This window comes from Carassius gibelio, chromosome B8 (genome assembly GCF_023724105.1).
Source record: "Carassius gibelio isolate Cgi1373 ecotype wild population from Czech Republic chromosome B8, carGib1.2-hapl.c, whole genome shotgun sequence".
Lineage (NCBI taxonomy): Eukaryota > Metazoa > Chordata > Actinopteri > Cypriniformes > Cyprinidae > Carassius > Carassius gibelio.
Genome location: NC_068403.1, coordinates 22145766 through 22166550, shown reverse-complemented (window position 1 = coordinate 22166550; position 20785 = coordinate 22145766). Strand labels below are relative to the sequence as shown.

Genomic DNA, 20785 nt, shown 5'->3' with positions numbered 1-20785 from the left:
TCTTTAATTACATCATTATCAGGGGTGTATCAGCCATGCAGCCTTTTATAAAAACACAGTTGGTTCTGTATGTGCAGTAAGGCTGAGTGAATGGTGTCAGCTGGTTATGCTAAGATTATGCTAAAATGTTTGTATTTGTGCTATTTTTAGTCATGAATGATTTGCATGTGAGAGGGAGTAAAAATGCAAGTGAGGTGTTTTTCAAATGTTTCAGGAAGTAGTTATACTGTCTTTCAGATTGTGACCAAGTACTATTCGATTTAAGGATATTAATATGATAAAATATTTTCATGACTGATATAAAAATTCTCATACCATTTCATCTAAATTTAAAATTACATTATAATAAATACATACTGTACAAATCAATTTAAGCATAACGTAATAATTAACCGCATGAATATAACAGTGTTATAAACGGTATGAAAAAAGTATTTATATTGGAATTAATTAATATTACAATTCTTTTTAAGCATAGCTTTATAATGTACATTTATTTATTAAAATAATATTTTGTCTAATTTTGTTTTTAAATGAACCAAAATGAGTTTAGATGAAATTCAAATTAGGCAAAACAATGAAAAAATAATATTTAGTGATATTTGCTAAACGTTATATCTACAGTATCAATGTTATAAAATTGTTTGCTATTGGGTTAGCTTTTAATGGGAAATATAGTCTAAATGTTATAATAAGAAATAAGCTTGAATAATTAAATATTAAATATAAAATAATAAATAGTTTTTTCAATAAAAAGATTGTGTAGTTTGTGACTGAAAATAGCTCTGAAAATGAGTCTTTTGATTGGGTGTAAACAGTGGCTTTTTCCCTTCATTGTTGCATAAGTACATTGAAACTATCAAAGGTCAAATCAGGGTAAGCAGACCGACAGGGACAGATAAAGGCTGTAAAACACAGTTCAGTAACGAAGGGAAAGCAAACTGTCCACACCCCAAAACAGTAGTTTTACATCGTATTTCTAAGCTGAGATATTTACAGTCGCTATAAAAATCATCACAGATCACATACCAGAGCCAGAGCCCATGTGCTGACTGACATCTAAGCCGGTTCTCATACGCCACTTGATCCTGCACGCGAACAGTTTTTGTTTTTGAAGTTTCCACCAGAGAGTCCAGGCATGTTTTAACTGTCACGTAAATAGTTCATCAGTTTCTTAGTGGGATCTTGTACAAGACTGCTGCAGACCAAGGCTTCACTTGTGTCTTCTGTATCTTTAAAAAATACAGTACACCCCCCAAAAAGATAAAAGATAAAAGTCTGTTATCATTTAAGCACATATATAATTGATTCAGGCCGCAGATCACTGTCTGCGCTCCCACTGGTAGCCAATGCATTTGCATCTCCTGTTGAATAATGTACCTGTCGCTCTTTTCCATGCGGTTGCAATGAATGATGACTGGAGCTTTTCAGCTTCTAAATGCCTTCGGAAGCCAACAAAATTGTCTATATCCACAAAGCTATTAGTAAGCTATATATTTCAAAAGGCCTGGAACATAACACACAAGTCATATGGATCACTTGTATAAAATTTTTGAGGTTTTTGCATCTCTTATGATGCTTGCAATTTTCAGTGTCCATTTATTGTTATTACATGTTAAAGAGCGACCAGCACAGTCTTGGTTGCACACATAATTAATCTATTTATGTTCCACAGTTGAATAAAAAAATTTGTGCATATTTGGAACAACATGAGGATATATATTTATTATTATTATTATTGTTATTATATTTTTTTGACGTTAGTTCTTGGTAAATCTTGTCTGAAAAACAAGATGTCTTGACTACTATATCTTGTGGTGGTCTTGATCGTGGTTCTGCTTGGTTTTTTTGTGGAGCAGATGTGTCCATAAACCTTAGGGTCTTGTACAGTTGCAGATATCTTAAAATATTTGTTTTATGTTTTAATACATATTTTTGATTTGATTTCTGTGAATTAGTTATTCAAATAAATTTAAATAATCTGTTTAAATTACTAATTCCAAACTGGATTCCAGGTTTTTTTTTATTTTGATGATTTATTTATTTATTTTTTGTCAAAATGGTGGCTCCTTTGTTGAAGAAAACAATCCTTTTAGTAATTTATTTCACTAATTTTCACATATTAGATGATATACATACATTTACTGGAACATAAACAAGGGAAAGAGGGTGAAGAAAAGATGGAAAGGGGGAAAAAAACTAATTATACATACCTCCTAACTTATTATTATTATTATTATTATTGCTACTACTATTAATATTATTACTTATCACCTTCCTCATCCTCCAAGGTTTGTTATTAATGCTATTATTATCATCATTATTATTGTCAACATTATTACTATTATTGTTTTCTACCATTCTTATGTTGTACTTTTCTACATGTTGCTTTGTTATATACCCCCCCCCCACACACACACACACACTGACTGTAAATAGTGTATCTGTTTGAATAAAAAAAAAAAAACAAAAAAAACTTTTTTTGTTAAGAAACTCAAACTGAATCTGAAGTGGTTTGTTGCTCTCCTAATGGGTGCTACAGCTTCAGAAACACACTCCAGGAATGTCAGTCATGTGGCACCTCTCTATGATGCCCGGTTGCTGCAGTGTCTGTGGATTTGAGCTGCAGTCATGTGGAATAGGATGAAAGGTGTTCTGAAGAGCAGGTGAAGGCAATTTACCTTTCAACAGCAGCCAGTGGTTCAGAAATGTGGAAACTATGAGACACATCTGTGGCATTTCAGCCTGATGTCAAATTAAACTTGAACGACGCTCTCTCCATCTGTGGGTTTTTTGCTTCTTCTCACACTCCTCTTTTTTTCCTCTCGCAGCACTTCTGAGAGCATTGGGCAGCAGCCTGTGGTCACATGATGCCATTTACTGTGAACCTGATTGGCCCGTCCCCCTGGGGGTTCAGAATTTCTGGAGGGCGAGACTTCAAGAAGGCCATAACAGTTTCCAAGGTTTGTTTTCATCCCCGTTCACAAAAGTACCAGTCCAAGACATGGTTAATCTCCTTGTTTTTTGCATCAGTGATTAAAGCAATGATGCCTTATACCTAACTTTTCTCATTAAACACTGTGTTGCACTCTGTCTCCCTGACTACTTCAACCAAACAAGACCTGTAGAGTTAAAGTGGAAGCTCCTGCTTATTGTATTGCATTGCAGATGATCAAGCTATTTAATTTCTTTTTTTTTTTACCTCTTTTTCCTTGCAGGTATTCTCCATTCTCTTTTTAGAATAATAGAAAATATGAATATGAACTTAGGCAACCATGGGTAAAAACCAAGCATAACCATGGATCTAACAAGAAAGAAAATATCTCAAACTCATCCAAACAATTATCGCCAACAATATGTAAACATCCGGGAAAGCTTTCCATCATACACCCCAATAAACTTTACAAAATAAATCCTGTGCTTGGTGGAAAGAAACATTGAAAATATATCGGGACCAAATTATCTACACTCCACACCAGAATAATCCGATTCCATACATGAAGATCCTTCTTGAACTCCATTAGGACTCTTTAATTTTCAGGTGACCCTTTTTAAAACCAGTGAAACCAGTTTTAGAATTTTTTATCAAAAATAAAGAAATAAACATCTTATAAAGGTCTATATCTTTCATTGTTTTTCTTTTTTACACCATGGATAATGCTGTGGTAACAGGTATGGCGTTAAACTATAAACAAACAAAACAAAAATGAGTCTGGGGGGTATTCCAGAAAGCAGGTTATGTGACATACCCGGGTATGTTTAAGAGTAAGTAAGCGGATAACCTCAAATTTCGGTTCCAAAAACGGAGGTAACTTTCAGGGTATGTTAGTAGTCATAGCAACTCACTCTCTAAACTTAACCTGCTCCAGAGCAGGTTATGTTCCAGGGTTAGATCACTTCAGCGAGCCTTCAGTGGGCGTGACAGAACATTATATAATATTACAAAACATTATATAATATTACAATATGTAATATAGCCTATTTTATATATATACATATATATATATATATATATATATATATATATATATGATATGTTAATGAGGAGGCGCTAATATAAGTAATAAGTTAATATATTATTCTAATATGATTATTTCTTTTATTGGGATATATAAGAGTTATCTATAAATTATGTATTAAGACGTATGCATAAATTATAAAACACAATGACAAGGTCATGTTTAACTTATATATATTTATATATTTTATTTATTACATGTAATATCTCACACATGGAGTGGTATTTTCTATAATGTCTAAATTCTAAATCAAAATACATATCTGATATGACTTAATGTATAATTAGCATAAAACAAACAATATAATTTACATTCTCAAGGATTAAAGATTAAATGGAAATAAAAATAAAAATGATTGCACATCCATCAATTAGTTGGCGATATGCACTAAGAATGTAAACAACTAATGAACAAAAGAAGAAGAAAGAAACAGCTTGGCGCGCTTTTTCTTAGCGTCCGTTTCTATAGTGACTCGTCGATTCGTCACTCTGTTGAGAATGTCTTGAGTCTTAACCAGGAACATACTCTGAGTTGAATGAACTTACTCCCGTTAGCGTTTTTGGAACCACATACCTCGAGTAAGCAAGGTTTGGGGTTAATCAACCGAGAGTTCAGGGTTTAGTTCACGGTAAGTTAACCCTGCTTTCTGGAATACACCCCTGGTCTCTCAGAACAGTAATCAATTGCTTTTTTTTAAAGTTCAAGCTTTCAGCACTCAGACAGTTGTGGAAGACCTGTTTTTCAGCTGAGAAGTTCAGAATCTGCTATACTTCTGCCACCTAGTCTGGAACCCATTTATTTTTGTTTTTCATGGGCTTTGGGACAATTTTCAAATTGAACCAAAACAGTTTGTCTCAAGTAAAAAACTAAAGTTTATATCATGCAAACAAATTCCATGTTGTGATCCAGATATACACCATAGTGTTTCTAATTAAAGGCAGCTAATGGAACTTTTCCTTTCAGATCCTGGTCACATCTGCTTTGTAACCCAGAATTCCATTGCATTTAAACATAAACCACTTTAGAACACTGAAATTTTCAAATTTATGGCTCTCATTATACTTATTGTTTCCCATTACCACACCGTTTCAAATGCATTATTAAAGAGACAGTTCACTAATAAAATGAAAATCGTAATTTACTCATTCCCATGTTGTTCCAAGCCCATAAGACTAATTTATCCTTGAAACACAGTTGAAGCTAATCGTAATGAAACCTGAGAGATTTCGGTCTCTTCATTGAAAGGTTATGCAGCCAAAACTTTGATGCTTTAAAGAGCACCTATTATGGCATTTAAAATGTTCCAAATATTGTTTTAGAAGTCCTCAACAACAGTTTTGCATGCATGCAATGACAAAAAAGACTTTAGTTTTCTTATAATATGCATTTATTTTTAGCTGTTTTGACAGCGATTCTCAAATGATTAGTTTAGTGATTCACTTTTCAAAACCACGCCTTTACGTGACATTAGCGAGTATAGCCCAGAGTTCATATTGTAAAAGCACAATCAGTCTTTGTTTGCGTTAACTTGATGCATAAACATAACGTTTTTACAAAAAACAAAAAAAAAGCAGTAACGTTACTACGAGGTATTACTCTATTCTTAAGGAAAACTACGAAAACAACGACAAACAATTCACATATCTCAATACAGTTGTCATTAAAGACCTAGAAGCTAAACGGTGCTTACACAACAAACCAAACAATTATTAAGCATGCTACATAAAACATAAAAGCTACAATTATTAATAGCACTTACAGGTTGTGATACGGAGGAGGAAGCTGATGCAAATACACTTGGAATTGAACCTTCCTTCAATATTAGCCGGCTCGCGAATCCAAGTTTGATTGCATTTAAGTTGGTAAAGCAATTGTCTTCAAAATGGCGTGAACAAAACACAAGGCTTGGACTATACTTCTGTGGTACAGTAGTATATATGAATTGTAGCCACTTAGTCTTCAAATGCTCATCCTTGGGCAGATGAAAAAAGTTTGCTTTTGAGTTGCACTTCAGAACACAGCGTCTCGTCGCCATGATGTTTTCTAGTTTTCACTGGCGTCTTGGAGCGCAATAAGTGGGCGTATCGTATTCAAATAACTTGACAAGTTGACGTCATCTAGTCAGAGAAAAAGCTTCGGTCTTCTAACGATTCATAAAAATGACTTGGAGTCGACTCTTACTTTTGAAAGACAATAACTTTATATACGGTGCACATATTTTAAACTTTGCAGGATGTTTTTGTTCACTTAGATCTATGTTACACACTAAATGAAAGGTATATTTCAAAATTCCATGATAGGTGCTCTTTAAAAAGTTCATAAAGACATTGTGAAAGGACTCCAGAACTAATTGCTTTATTTTTATGAAAACATTTGATTAATTATTTTATTCTCACACAAACATTAGTCAGCGCACATATATTTAGTTCATCAAATAGTAAATGCGAGCTCAAATGTGCTTGATGCATTTTTCATGTTCGTTCGAACTACCCTTTAGGGACTTCACTGTCTCAGACTTCTATGTTTGTGTTGTTTCCTCAACAGCTAAAATGTGAGGAAAATTAGTGCTTTTGAGAGAGGTTGTAAGACAAACAAAATAGAACAGCATGGGGTGTTTTTTTAACAGGGCTCCAAAGGGCCACATGGAGAGACAGGCCAGAGTGTAGTAGCAGGAGTTTGCCATTTGCACAAATCTTCCAGATTCTCCTTGATTCCTCTAGCTTTACGTATATGGTTTGACACTGTTGCGCAAGAAAAAACTCAGAAACTATCTACCTAGATATTCCTATAAAAATACCTGACGGCACTGAGAGTGACTGTATGATTCAAATACTGGAGTGAAGTATGTGGGTGTGAAGTGCTCATCTGTCTCTCAGATCTTCACCACTGTCACAGGGGTGGAAGGGGAAGGATAGTCACACTCCACATTAAGCGAGCCGTACTCTGATTACATGAGACACGCTCCAATGTGGGCCTCTGTAGCAACAGTTAATTGGGACTCGAGTAGGTCCTCAGACATGGCACCTCTGCCCCTTCGCTTTCAGCTAACATCAACAACAACAACAACAACAGCTGACTGACTGGCAGTCTGCAGGGCATCTCTGTGCCAGTCAGTTTGTGTGTTTGGAATCGAGTTGAGGTGTTGCTTTCCTCCTTTCCTGCTAATGAGGTTGTGACCTTATTGACTGTTGAGTCTTGAGGGGATGTGAATCTTTGCTCAACTAACAGCAGCCCCTGTCTAGTTGTTTTTAAGATTTCTGCCAACTTTAACACGAAGTAATCCATTGGTGGGTTGATGTTGTAAGAAAAGTCTGTGGTGTTATTAAAACATTGCTCTGTTTGACACAGCAACATTGACTCAACCAAATTTGGGGCAGGACTTTTTAACCAAATGACAGATGAGAAAGTGTTCAGAAAACCTGTTTAGAACCCGTCTAACAGTGGCAGTTAAATCCACACACTGTAAAACAAGTCGGAATATAAATGGAGTAAATATAGGCTATAAACATTTAATAATAATTCAACAGACCATATCTATGTTAGCTACTTGCATAATGTTTCTGTGCAGTTTAAATGAGCAGGACTGGTTGTACAGTGTTCCATTCATCACAGAAAACAAAACTGTATCTTGAAGTAGTTTAAACAAAATGTAGTAATTTGTGTTGTTTTTAAAATTCATTAAACAATACTTGTGTTGACTCAAATTTAATTGGTTTTCTTCTTAATGGTGCACAGACTGTACGAGGCTGAGTTCTGATTGGTTGAATGTTTTTGTCCAAAGGTGAATGCTGGCAGTAAGGCAGCGACGGCCTGTCTTCAGCCTGGTGACATCATCATGGAGATTAATGGACTCGAAACTGGCGAGATGCTCAACGTAGAGGCACAAAACAAAATCAAGAGCTGCACGACTCAGCTGCAACTTCTCGTAGAAAGGTGAGGATGCCTCCGTTTTCTTTGTCTAGTCTACATTGTTTGTTTTTCAGAGATGGATGCAAGTGCATTAGTACTGGTCTAAAGTTTCAATGATGGTCATGAAATACAAGAATTGTGACTTTCTATTTTTACAAATTTCACCAAAATTAAAAACAACTTAAATTTTAAATTAAGTCAGTTCACGTTGTGTCCCTCTAGGCAACCATTTTTGCAAAACCATTTTCTATCTACTAATGGGGAAATGCTGAAATCCCCAAAACTACTTGACAAACTCATATTTGAATAACATATTTCAAGCAAACAATAACATCTGACATATACATTTTCTATTAAATATAGTTTCTTATACTCAAACAAATATATGTATTTCAGGTTGGTAAAGCCAATGCTTCTGTTCATTCCTGAGTGCAGGTCTTGAGACACTAACTGTTTCTATGGCATCCAGAGATTCTCATGATACTTGTGATTACACAATGACTTTACCAAGTGACCCTTCACCGAGAGTTTGATTGACAGATGATCTGACTAATCATAATGCAGAATCTGCCATTTTGTCTGACAAACAAACTAGACAGGAGAGTAGATTAATGTCAGTGGACTTTAACTTGCGTGGGGACATGTGAAGTGTAAGAGACGCATTGCTTGTCAGACATGGCAAAAGTAACTAAAGAAGGTGGGTCTTTGCAAAGGTCATTTGGCAATTGTCTTGGTATGTATAATGTCTGTGTTGAAATTCAGTAACTGCTAAATGTTTAAGGGAGCTAGAAATTTGATCCATGTGAAGTGAAAGTTGAAAAAAACGTGAAGTAGGGTTGTGTATTGATTCAGATGTCCCGATTCGATTACGATTCACACGCTCTCGATTTTTTATAACATTCAGTGAATATAGTTTTAATACAAATGGCATTAAAAAATAAATAAATGTTGAAACAATAATAGGGCCATATAAAATGTTCAGTGGGCAGCCATATTGCTGCAGCGCACAGGGAGCAGTTAATGCCGCTTTGGTCAAGGGTCTCACCTCAGTCATGGTATTGAAGTCATGTTGGAAGAGAGCGCTGTACGTTCACTCCCCCCACCTACAATCCTTGCAAGAGACTCAAACCTGCAACCTTCTTGCTACAAGTCCGACTCTCTATAAATTAGGCCACGACTGCCCCTCTGTAGTTGTGCTGCTCCTACAGTAGGCTTTTTTAATGAAAGAACTCCCTCTAAAAGACCTTGAGGTCTAATGAACCCCAAATCAGTCCAATTATCCAGGATTTAGTTGATTTAGATCAGTTAGTCAAGTACCTGTCCAGTCATCTAACTGGCTAGTTGAAGCCCGTTTTTATGTCAGCACAAGTAAACACCCTGTCCTGGCCAGAACGGTATCTTTGCTCTCTCACACACATGCACTTTGAGTCCTGTGTCCGTGTGAGTACATTTTTCCCTTCTGACCTCATGTCTCTGACCAGGCCAAAAACAACACTAGGCCCACAATGGCACTCTAGCTCTGTGTATCTACGTGTGTCTGTACTGTAGCCCACAGTATTGGAGGAAGAAGGAGAATGTCTTCCATTTTTTAAATTCATATTAGACTAAGACTTATTTAGGTATCCTGCTGTCTACCTGAACCTTTGTTTTCAGGACAATCCTTCTACAAATAGTAGTGCCTACAGTATGTAATAGAGGATTGACGCTGACTTGACTAATTCAGCTTGAAGAATTGTTGGCATTAATGAGACTTTCTTTAAGCTGTTGTGTAAAGTGTTTCATCTTACAAAACGGTAGCAGCCAGATAGTTTATCAAACCTGGGGCCAGTTGCATTAACCTATCCTGTTTGTTAAGAATTTGTCTAAAGGACTAGTGTGACAAACTATTAGTTAGGAATAATTAGGTTTTTTTTTCAAAGTAGACCAGTCTACCTTTTTGTAACTCACTTTAAGAAATTGACCAAACTTAAAGAATCGGTGTTTTGAACAGTTTCGCTAGAGTTAGATTTTCCAGTGCTATATTTAAGAGAAAGACCGTGGAGTGTGTTTGATATATCAGTTTTCTCTGCAGTAAATGCACATGTGCAAATCAGTATGATATTGAAAACTGCTATCTAGTGTTTAGTAATACTACAACAGTATTGCTGGAAAACTTTTTTTATTGCAAATGCTACTGTACACTGTTTGAAAGTTTGAAAATGTAGTTATTGTTGCTAATATTGATTAGTTACTCCCCAACGCTGATCATGAAGTCTTTCAGACTTTTATTGTCCCCAGTAACTCTTGGCTTTGCGTCGAGCATTTATGGCTCCTGTGGGAACTTTCCAGCTTCTGAAAAGCCTTTGATGTGCATCTCATGTGGTTTTATAGTTATTCCTGTTCTTTTCTCATTGTATTTCTAAAAATCTGTAGCATTCTCATATGTGACCCTGGACCACAAAACTTAAGGTGTAAGTTAAAATTTTTCAAAATTGAGATTTATACATCACCTGAATAAATAAGCTTTCCATTGATGTATGGTTTGTTAGGATAGGACAATATTTGGCTGAGATACAACTATTTGGAAATCTGGAATCTGGGGGTGCAAAAAATTCTAAATAATGAGAAAATCACCTTTAAATTTGTCCAAATGAAGTTCTTAGCAATGTATATTACTAATCAAAATCTAAGTTTTAATATATTTACAGTAGGAAATTTACTAAATATCTTCATGGAACATGATATTTACTTAATATCCTACTGATTTTTGGGATAAAATAAAAATCGATAATTTTGACCCATACAACGTTTTTTTGGGGCTATTGCTACAAATATACTCCAGCAACTTAAGACTGGTTTTCTGCTCCAGGGTCACATATAGACCTTGTAAAGATTTAATCTCTAGTGAGTTGAAAATATGGCTGGAATGCCACAGTTCATGTGGTGCATTGAGACGCTCTCATGCAACATCTTCCAAAGAATGAAAGTGTACTGTCATAGGACGAGAAGTCACTCTGGAAATCATGTTGTAATAAGGAAGAAGTTGCAGGGAATTCATGCATTTGCCTTCAAAAGTGAAGAACTTCTCAAAGGAGCATTAGAAGACAAACTACTGCAGTCCTCCTCTGAAATATCACACTAAACCCTCTTGGCAGATGACCTTATTGACGACTAAATGAGGCATACAGCACAATGACGTCAGTTTAGAATAGTTTCACTTTTAAATAGCATTTCCTCAAGTTTTTTTGAGTGAGGTACATTGAGTATTGACCAGAGTGAAAGCCATTTGATCTTATCTGGCAGCTCAACAGTATTGTTTGACAGAGCGATAAGGCTCGTATCACTATATGTATCTGTAGTGTAGATGTGCATCAACAAGTAGAAAGTCTCCTATGCTATTTTTAACACATTATGTCCATGATGTGACCATGGATACTAGTTTAGATGGACCCTGTTGATTTTAACTGAAGCTGGTTTTTTTTTTGTTCAGTCATGCTTCACATACAGTATAAGCTCAGTACGACAACTTCAGTCATGTTTATAATGTATCACTACAACTATCACTTGTTTATTACTTTACAGTGTTACACAAAAATAAATAATCATCAATAATGATTTGGTTTTAAAATAAATAGATAAATATAAATCGATGTTTCTTCACGTCATTTCAGATCTCTGTGTCGAGCACTGGCTGTTGTCAGACTCCTTGGCTTGTGCAAACAAAAATCTTACTGGATTATTATAATTAATAGCAAAATCAATGTTTGGAAATGTAAACCGATATTTCCTACTGACACTCTACAGCAAAAGATAGAAATAACTTACTTAAAACCATTTTTTTGTTTGTTAGTGAAAAAAATACTATTGGCCTAAGACTTTACAGTAGTGTGTGTGTTGTACTAAATATATAATGCCATAGTTGAGCCCAAACAATACTGGGTGGATTCTAGGGGTGACCCCAAATAGTCGACGATTCGATGCTTCGATTCGAGGAGCCTGATTCGACTACCAATCTCACAGTTGAATATTCGCAGGCTGTTATGATTCGGTCTATATGGGGGAGCTCAAATGTTTGATTTCACATAAAACTTGCGGTTTTCTCCCAATAAGTTAATATGCAGCCTATTATGAAAAAGCTGTGAATACGAATCTGAAAAGAAAGAAGCTTCAAATAAATATTTTAAAGTGTGTGAATAAATCCAACCACTCCTTTAGATTTATGTTTCACTTTCCATAATCCGTGACCAACAGAGGAGCATCTTGGCGGCAGGGATTTAAAACTTTACCAAGACTCAAACTGACACAGACAGAGACTGGATTTTTCGAACAGGTAGGGTACAAGTGATTTCAAAACATTTCAGCCGGTTTATATATATATCGTGGATATATTATTTACCTGATATAAAATGCATTTGGTTGAGTAAAGTGCTTCTTTGTAGTATTACGATTATTACCTCTTCAGCGTGCAGCACGAGCAGGACAAACAGCAAAGCAAAATATTAATAACTATGACTGGACTGTCACACCCATACCATTATAATGAAAACACCATTATAATAAGCGCTGTGAATTTTTAGAGTTTAGCTGCCTTGTTTCACTGCATTGTTTTGTGAAGAACGTGTCCACAAAATGAGTTTATTCAGAGAATGAAAAATCCGCATCCACAAAATGCATGTTCAAGTCCTCATATTAACATTGTTGTATAAATAACAAAGCATATTCTACATGGAATTATGAGTTTAATCCCATTGATTAAAAACTTGCTATCAAATGCTCACTCTACTGGTCATCTTCAGCACGCGCAGCTCAAAACAGACATGCAGAACATTAATAAATACTGTCATATAGGCTAACTTTAGGGTTTCGCTGACGTTTAGTGTTAACTATATTTTAATCAAAACATAAAAACATTATTTACCCCGTTTCTATCTGCAAAACATTTGTTACATATTTTCCCTGTGTGTTAACATCAGTAATTATGGCTGTCGAATGTCTGACTTGACTCAATGTTTTTTGTCCCACCCCCAAACATATGATTCGGCTATCAGTCGAATATCAGCAAGATTAGAAAATTCTGATTTAGGGCTGTAGCTATCGAATATTTTAAAATATCATAAAATGTTTTTGCTTAATTAAAGTGCAATATTATGTATGCAAGAGAAAATAAGACTCCTGGGTCTCTTAAAATGAACAACTAAGTTTCCTTTTTTAGAAAAACTAATATTTTTATTTTTTTAAATGCATAGAAGGCAATGCATACATTAAAAATAAACATTTAATTATTACCCATTGTTTCTTTGTCTGTAATGAAGTGCATCTAAGTGCCATTCAGTTGGGGTTTTAAATAAAGCATTTTCTGAGATGAACATTAAACATTAAACACATAAAACATTAATTTAATTTATCTTTTAATTATTGAAAATTAAGCAAACTTAACTTTTTGGTAAACAAAAGGGATTTAATATAAAAAATAAAACATGGAAGAAATGTTGTGTGATTAAACATTAAAAAAATATATGTTTTTTTTATTTTAGTAGTAGGCTATGTACGTTCTGCTGAACAATAGTAATACATCTCTGGCAAATACTTGTTTTTAAAATAAACCGGACTTTTATTTTGACGGGTTGACGTACCTTTACAGTTCTGTGTAAGTGATGTGACGCTAGTTTTACTCAAATCAAACGGTCAAATGCTCATGAAGTGACTGTCAGAGCAGTTCTGGAGATGTTGTTCATGTGTTCACGTGTGATTTGGTGTAAGAGCAATGACCTGTTTTTGATTAATTCATTCAAAATTTGGCAAATTGAAAAAATCATTGCGAAAGAACCTGACGTGAGATTTAAAAGAGGCTCCGAGGCAGTGGAATCATTTTTTGTAATCGAGTTACTCGAGGAATCATTTCAGCCCTATTCTGATTCGACTATGAAAATCCTTAGTTGGGGACACCCCTAGTGGATTCTAGACCCTAAAATCACGTCAGTACTTGTGCAAAAAGCATCAAGTGTCGAAAGCCATTGAACAACTGCTAATTTTCTCATTTATGCCCACTCTGCTATAGCTCCATGTACAGGCAACTTGTTCTCACCTTAAAGGGGGGGTGAAATGCTATTTCATGCATACTGAGTTTTTTACACTGTTAAAGAGTTGGATTCCCATGCTAAACATGGACAAAGTTTCAAAAATTAAGTTGTACGTTTGAAGGAATATTTCTGTTCCAAAAATACCTCTTCCGGTTTGTCACAAGTTTCGGAAAGTTTTTTTCGAGTATGGCTCTGTGTGACGTTAGATGGAGCGGAATTTCCTTATATGTGTCCTGAGGGCACGTCTGCTGGAAGAGCGCACGCTCCCGTATAGCAGAGCACTGAGTGAGAGCACAACAGACTTCACTGATCAGAGCGATTCACTGATCAGAGCGATTCACTGATCAGAGCGAGAGCGTCACGAAAAGTCACAAAAGAAGTGTGCTTTGGTTGCCAGGGCAAGACAACCCTGCACAGATTAAAGAGAAACAGCATTTAGGGACCAGTGGATGGAGTTTATTTTTACAGAGCATCAACGGAGTTTTACAAACAAGGCCCAGTTTGACGCCGGATTTGCACATAGTTTATTTCTTAAGGATAATGCAGTCCCAACGAAAAAGGGTCACGATCGTGTGTTGGAACCACATGCGGTGAGTAAAACTGCTTCAAATATCTCTGTGTTGTTAACTTAGCTATCGGCGCGTAAGCACATCAAGTAAACAACATGCGATGTTGTCATCAAACTGCACTTTCCACATGTACAGCTTAAAAAAAAAACCACATATAGTGGAACTTAGTCATTTTCCAAAACCGCTAAGCAAATATATACAGTTTCAGTACATACCACATAGAGACGTTGTTGCTGCTGCTGCTCTTGTTAAATTTCAGCCTCGGGATCTGATTCTGGATCATAAATAAACGGCTGAATCTGACTGTTAGCCATGTTTTGTTTTGGATGATGTTTTTTCCTCACGGTAATGTCACAGCTTCCAAACGTTCTCAACGCAAAAGCCTACTCACGCTCGTGATTCCGGTCGTGTTTTTCCGGGAAAAATCGGTACAGACTATCTTTCTCTTATGAATTTAATAAAACTAAAGACTTTTTGGAGTTATGAAGGATGCAGTACTACTCTATAGGTGCTCAAGATTAACAGGATATTGAGTGAAAACGAGCATTTCACCCCCCCCCCCCCCTTTTAAATTGAAAAATTTAGTTATTCCCATATTGTAATTCTGTGATAACTTATTTACATTATGTGATAGATTTTTTTTATGTTGTATACATTATGGGATTTATATTTAAATTTTTATCTACACAGTCGAATGGAATGCAAAAACTACCGACATTTGTAACTGCTTTATGCTGACTATACCCCTCTCAAATAGTAGCATTTCTTAATTTGCCATTTTAAATACCATCACTGCAAGCATCAAAATGTTTCTGCATTTAGACTCATCCAAAGCTCATCTCAAGACCTCCTCAGCTTTGAGCCTGAGACGGAAAGATGAAGGGGGGAAACTGAATGTACTATACAGGAAGAAAGTATAAATCAAAGGGAGTATGACGTTGGGATGAAATGGAGTGAAACAAAGTAAGAGAGATAAAACGATTGTGAGCAGAAACTGAAAAAGGTAGAGGGAGTGTGAAAAGAATGTGTCCTCCTGGGCTGTTCATGGCTTGTTTTTACTAGCATTGATGGGAGGATGCTCCGCTTAAGCCTCGCAGTAAAACATCTCATTAACGCCAGTGAAAAAGAGCTTGTTTGGAAAGACTCATCCAGTTCTCAGGCCTGAATCAACTCTCTGATTGTTTAAAGCGCTTTTAATGAAGTGTGTGTTTCAAACATCTACACTGAATTTAGTTTGAAGCGGAAATAGTTCAACAAATAAACCAGATTACATTTATGGCCAGAGTAAACCTGTTGCCTTAATTGGTGAGCGTTCTCTTTTTCTGCACAAATGAACTACTACAAGCACAGTGGGTGTTTATATAAAAGAATATCAAATTAATAATATGATAATGGTTTCCCAAAGAGATCTTGGCTTCCTGAGGAATAAAGGAAAGCCTTCCTAGGGTTGACTTGAGGTATGGTGAAGCCGTAGAGCACCAGCTCTGAATCAGGCCCTTGTGTGGCATTCCTTCCTCATGAAGCTATAAAGAGCTTTCTGTAAGCATATGCCAGGGATTAATTCTAAGATAAATAAACGCTTTCAGACTTGTGCTGCTTCCTGGTCAGGGGTTCTGCTAATGTATTTAAACAAGACTGTGTTGTCTTTTCTCTGTCAGATTTCATCAATTTACATTAACGCTCGGGCAGCCTTCTGCATTTCGTTAAATGTATCACAATCCGCAGTTCCAGCGTAGGAAATAAATGGCAGTATTGAGGGGATTCCAGTCCAGATCTTTCTGCTTGTTCAGTCTGTCAGATTGACTTGGTTGCTGAAAAGTTTAAGGATAATATGAGAATAAAAAAAAAAAAAGTTTTAAGTTTATCCGTGCTACTTTATGAAAGCAACATACTCTATCTGAGCTTCTAAAACATGCTTGCGTCTCCTGGTTTATGCCAGATTTGTCTAATTTATAAAGCCATGCTTAAAGAATGTGCCCAGATTAATGTTGCAGTAAAGTTACAGGAAGATGGATATGATAATATGCATACTCCTAAAATAAAATGTCTTGTGCTAATGTTTGACTTTTTCCACACAGACCTGCTCCTCCCTCTCCGGACCAGACCAATGGAATCACAGAGCAACTGGTCGGCCGCTTCCAGGTCAGTAAAAAATCTCTCTCTCTCTCTCTCACTTTCTTTCTGTCTCTCTCTCTCACTCTCTGTCTATCGTATATGTTTTGTCTTGTTTTCCATTACAAAAATCTAATCATGCTACATTTATTTGAGAATTAAAATCACTTAAGATATTAAGTCTAGTTTTGTGAAGAAAAAAGGAAAGAAAATCTAAATGTTTTTTTTCTTAAAATATCTGATGATGGAGAAAGCAAAATAATCTTGTCCTCCCTTTAAGAATTAATTTACATTTCTTACCCAGTATTTTGTCTTGTTTTAAGCAAATACTAACAAAACTTATACAATAAGGTTATAAACTTATATAACATAAGTATATAAACAATACTTGATACCTAATATGTAACATTGATAATAGTCAATGTGTCTTGAGCAGCAAATCAGAATATTTGAATGATTTGTTAAGGTAATGATTCCCAAAATTCAGCTTTAACATCACAGGAATAAATGACATAAAAAAAAAAAAAAAAAAAAAAAAAAAATATATATATATATAGGGGTGGTGTTGGCGCAGTGGATAAGACTCATGCCTATATATATATATATATATATATATATATATATATAAACAAAAATGGTTTTTTTAAATTGATAATAACACCTCCCAATATTTCAGTTTTGCGGTATTTATGATAAATAAATGCAGCCTTAACAAACTTCTTTCAAATATATTAAAAAGTCTTATTATTAAAGGAACATATTCTCATTTATGAAATGTTGCTGGAAGAAGCAACAAAAGCGCAGTCCATCGCTGTTGCAAGCCTGTGGTGAGTGTGCTGCTCTTCTGAACCACTGGCCCAAGCCGAAGTGATCAGTTCTCTTCTCTGATTTGCAGTCGAGGATGCCTGGTAACCATTAAGAGAAGATGAACCACTATCTGCTTATCAATGATTTATAGTTTGTCAAGTTGGGCTCAAAAGACACTTGAGTCTGCAATTCCCACTTTTTCAATTCTGCACAACAATAATGCTGCATGTCCATATCCATGACATTTGAAAGGAACTTGGGAGTGTTATAAATCAGACAGAGTTCCTGCCTTTTTAAATGCTGAAGAGATGGCTGACGGGTCTCTGTTGTAACAGATACTATGATCGAAAGGATTGTGAGCCCCACAGGTCTCGTAGTCCTTCCAGACAACCATGTGAGAACTTGTGATTAAGGCACAAATTTGGAAAGTTGAAAAGTTAAAAGATTGACATGTACATCTAATGAGAGATTTTGTGTGGCAGGAGAATATATAATATTATACTTATTTATTATTTTATTTTAAAGCTACCTGAAAAACTATGTGCAAGTGCACCAAGCGCAAAACTAGCATTAAAAGCAAAGGATGCTCAAACCAAATGTTGATATAATTTAGTTAATATAAGTTAATTGACAAAGAAAATCTATTTATGACATTTATTTTTGACAGGATCCTAATTTTACACCTTTTTTAAATAAGTGCCTTGAACAGTACTTTGTAAGTAGGTTTCTTGAAGCATCTTGGAGACGTGGCCACAGATCTTCAGGATTGAGTCTGTCTCAGTTGGTTCTGTTTCTTCATGTCATTCCAGACAGACTGATAATGATGAGATCAGATCTCTGTGTGGAGCACTGGCTGCTGTCAAATCTCACTGCATTATTACAATTAATGGCACAATAAATATTTGGAAATGTAAACTGATATGTACTACTGACACACTACAGCAAAAGATAGAAATAACTGAAAACTATGTTTAGCTGGTGAAAATACTAGTGCTCTTATAATTTGGAAAATGATTAATAAACATAAAATACAATATTTTTTGTTGTGAGGCTAGTGAAAAGACTACTACATAGAGTTGCTGTTATTGATGTTTTTTTCCTCTGGTTGTGCAGGAGGCTGTACAGGTGAGTCGAGATGAGAACCAGAACTACAGAGAGTACACCATCTCCAGCCCAGCCTCTCTGTCACCTGACCCATACTCACCCGAGCCACCATCCAGCCCCGACCGCAAAGGGGGCAGAATCACACCCACCAGTAAGAGGTATGATTTTGCAACTTTACTACTGAGGTTTACTACTGTTTTTAGCTTGGACATTCTGCAGTCATATAAAGGTTGAGGAATTTTCATTTTTGGGTGAACATAGGTCCAACAAGTAGGTGAAGTTGCAGACAGTTCAGTTTTACATGCAACTGACAAAGGGAACGTTGATTAGAGCTGATGTTATTCTGCAGGATGCATGTTAAGATGCCTCAGGAGTCCTCTCGATGTTCATAACGTTCATTGTAAAGAACTTTTTCTTTGTTATACAAAGTTTCTTATAGGGTTCCTATGTGCGCACACACATTGTTTTTTTTTTTTTTTTTTGGTTTACGGGGACTCTCCATAAGCATAATAATTTTTATACTGTATAAACCATATTTTCTATCACCCTACACAACTCCAGTTTTAACCTACCCCATACAGAAAACATTAGCATTTTTAGATTTTCAAAAGAAATCATTCTGAATTAAACCTTTTGACCCATAAATCACCTTTACATGCCATTTATACAAATTTGTGTCCGCATAAACCACATAAACCATGCATGAGCACACACACTATCAGATGCAAACTCCTCTTTATTGTTCTCCTCAGATTTAACAGTGTAAGCATCTCTACCATCTGATTGAGTGCAGCACATTCCACATATCACTGCTGGTGAAGCTCATTTGATTAGATTTAGTGATGGATTACAACTTGATTCATAAATGATGGATTAATCAGGCAGAACTTGCCACATGCCTGCATTACAGCACAGCATGATGCTGACAAAATGACTTGTTTCTTTTAATATCTTTGTTGTACATTTGTATTAACATGCTATGATTTATTTTTGAAGATATGGTATTTGATTATATCATTAAAAGGCTACAGTTAAAGAGAAAACCTCTTTGTCATTTTCTCACCCTATTGTTTTAAAAATGACAAGAAGTGATCTATGTGACTAGTGAACTATATCCTGTAAGATGATCTCATACATTAGTGGAAAGCCTGATATTGTGTGCTACTGTTCAAACTTTTACGATCTGTAAGATTGGATAAAAAATAAAAAAAAAAGATTGAGAAGTCTTTTATGCTAAAAGAGGCTTCATTTATTGGTTCAAAACAGTCATATTTTGATATACTGTTAGAATTTAAAATAAATACTAAAATATTCTATTTAAATAATTTTTAAAAGTGTAATTTATTCCTGTGATGCAAAGCTGCATTTTAAGCATCATTACTCCAGTCTTCAGTGTCACATGATCCTTCAGAAATCATTCTTATATACTGATTTGATGCTTAAGAAACATTTCATTTGTTGAAAATAGTTGTGCTACTTCACATTTCTGTGGAAACTGTAATACATTTTAAAACTGTTTAAAATTGTCTTAACTGTCACTTTTGATCAATTGAATGCATCTATGGTAAAACAAAGTGCTATTTTTTTCACTCTCAAAAAAAACAACAACAATGGAATGGAAGTATATATGAATGGAAGTATATTGTAAAATAGTAATTGTAGAGCTTAGAGCCTGTGGCTCATAATTTATTACTTTTTTAGTTTCACATTCTTATGTTTACTTCTGTTGAGTTTCTTGGTCCATTTCTACTTCCCATCTGAAAAGATAAATAAGATCCCTCAAACTGAATGGCTCAATTTCATTTAACTGCAACCCATTTCATGTCAACTGTACAGTAGTTTACTTCAAACCTGGCTTGAATTCACCACCAGTTCAGAAATGTCCCATGATCTGCACCTATTAAAGCTTAATTTTTCTTTATTTTTCAGCCTCCGGCTCCATTCCTGGTCTTCAGAGGAGAAGAGCGTACAGAGTCACAGACTGTCCCGACCCCTCTCTCAGGTAGAGTCGCTCTCTCAACTCTTTTAATATAAACCTGAAGAAAAAATAACCGATCTGAACCTCCATTAAATGATTTGACGGGATATTTTGTCTTGATGAATGACCTATTGAAACAGAAGTCAGGGCGGCAGAGAGCTTGTTCTTGTTTTAAATAGCAAGTAGCCTTCACACAAATGAGATCTGGAGATTGCAGGATGCCTTTTG

General features: G+C 35.5%; 1 protein-coding gene across 3 annotated transcripts in view; it reads left to right on the top strand.

Moving 5' to 3' along the window:
* The window catches only part of LOC127963926 (PDZ and LIM domain protein 2-like), a 60119-nt gene that overhangs the window by 11457 nt on the left and 27877 nt on the right, over nucleotides 1-20785 (top strand). For all 3 annotated transcript variants that reach the window (XM_052564026.1, XM_052564025.1, XM_052564024.1), the window contains exons 2-6: nucleotides 2832-2963; nucleotides 7801-7952; nucleotides 16635-16698; nucleotides 18589-18737; nucleotides 20509-20581. In XM_052564026.1, the coding sequence (XP_052419986.1) occupies nucleotides 2868-2963; nucleotides 7801-7952; nucleotides 16635-16698; nucleotides 18589-18737; nucleotides 20509-20581 (534 nt within the window). In that variant the 5' untranslated portion in view covers nucleotides 2832-2867. The remainder of the gene's footprint in view (nucleotides 1-2831; nucleotides 2964-7800; nucleotides 7953-16634; nucleotides 16699-18588; nucleotides 18738-20508; nucleotides 20582-20785) is intronic.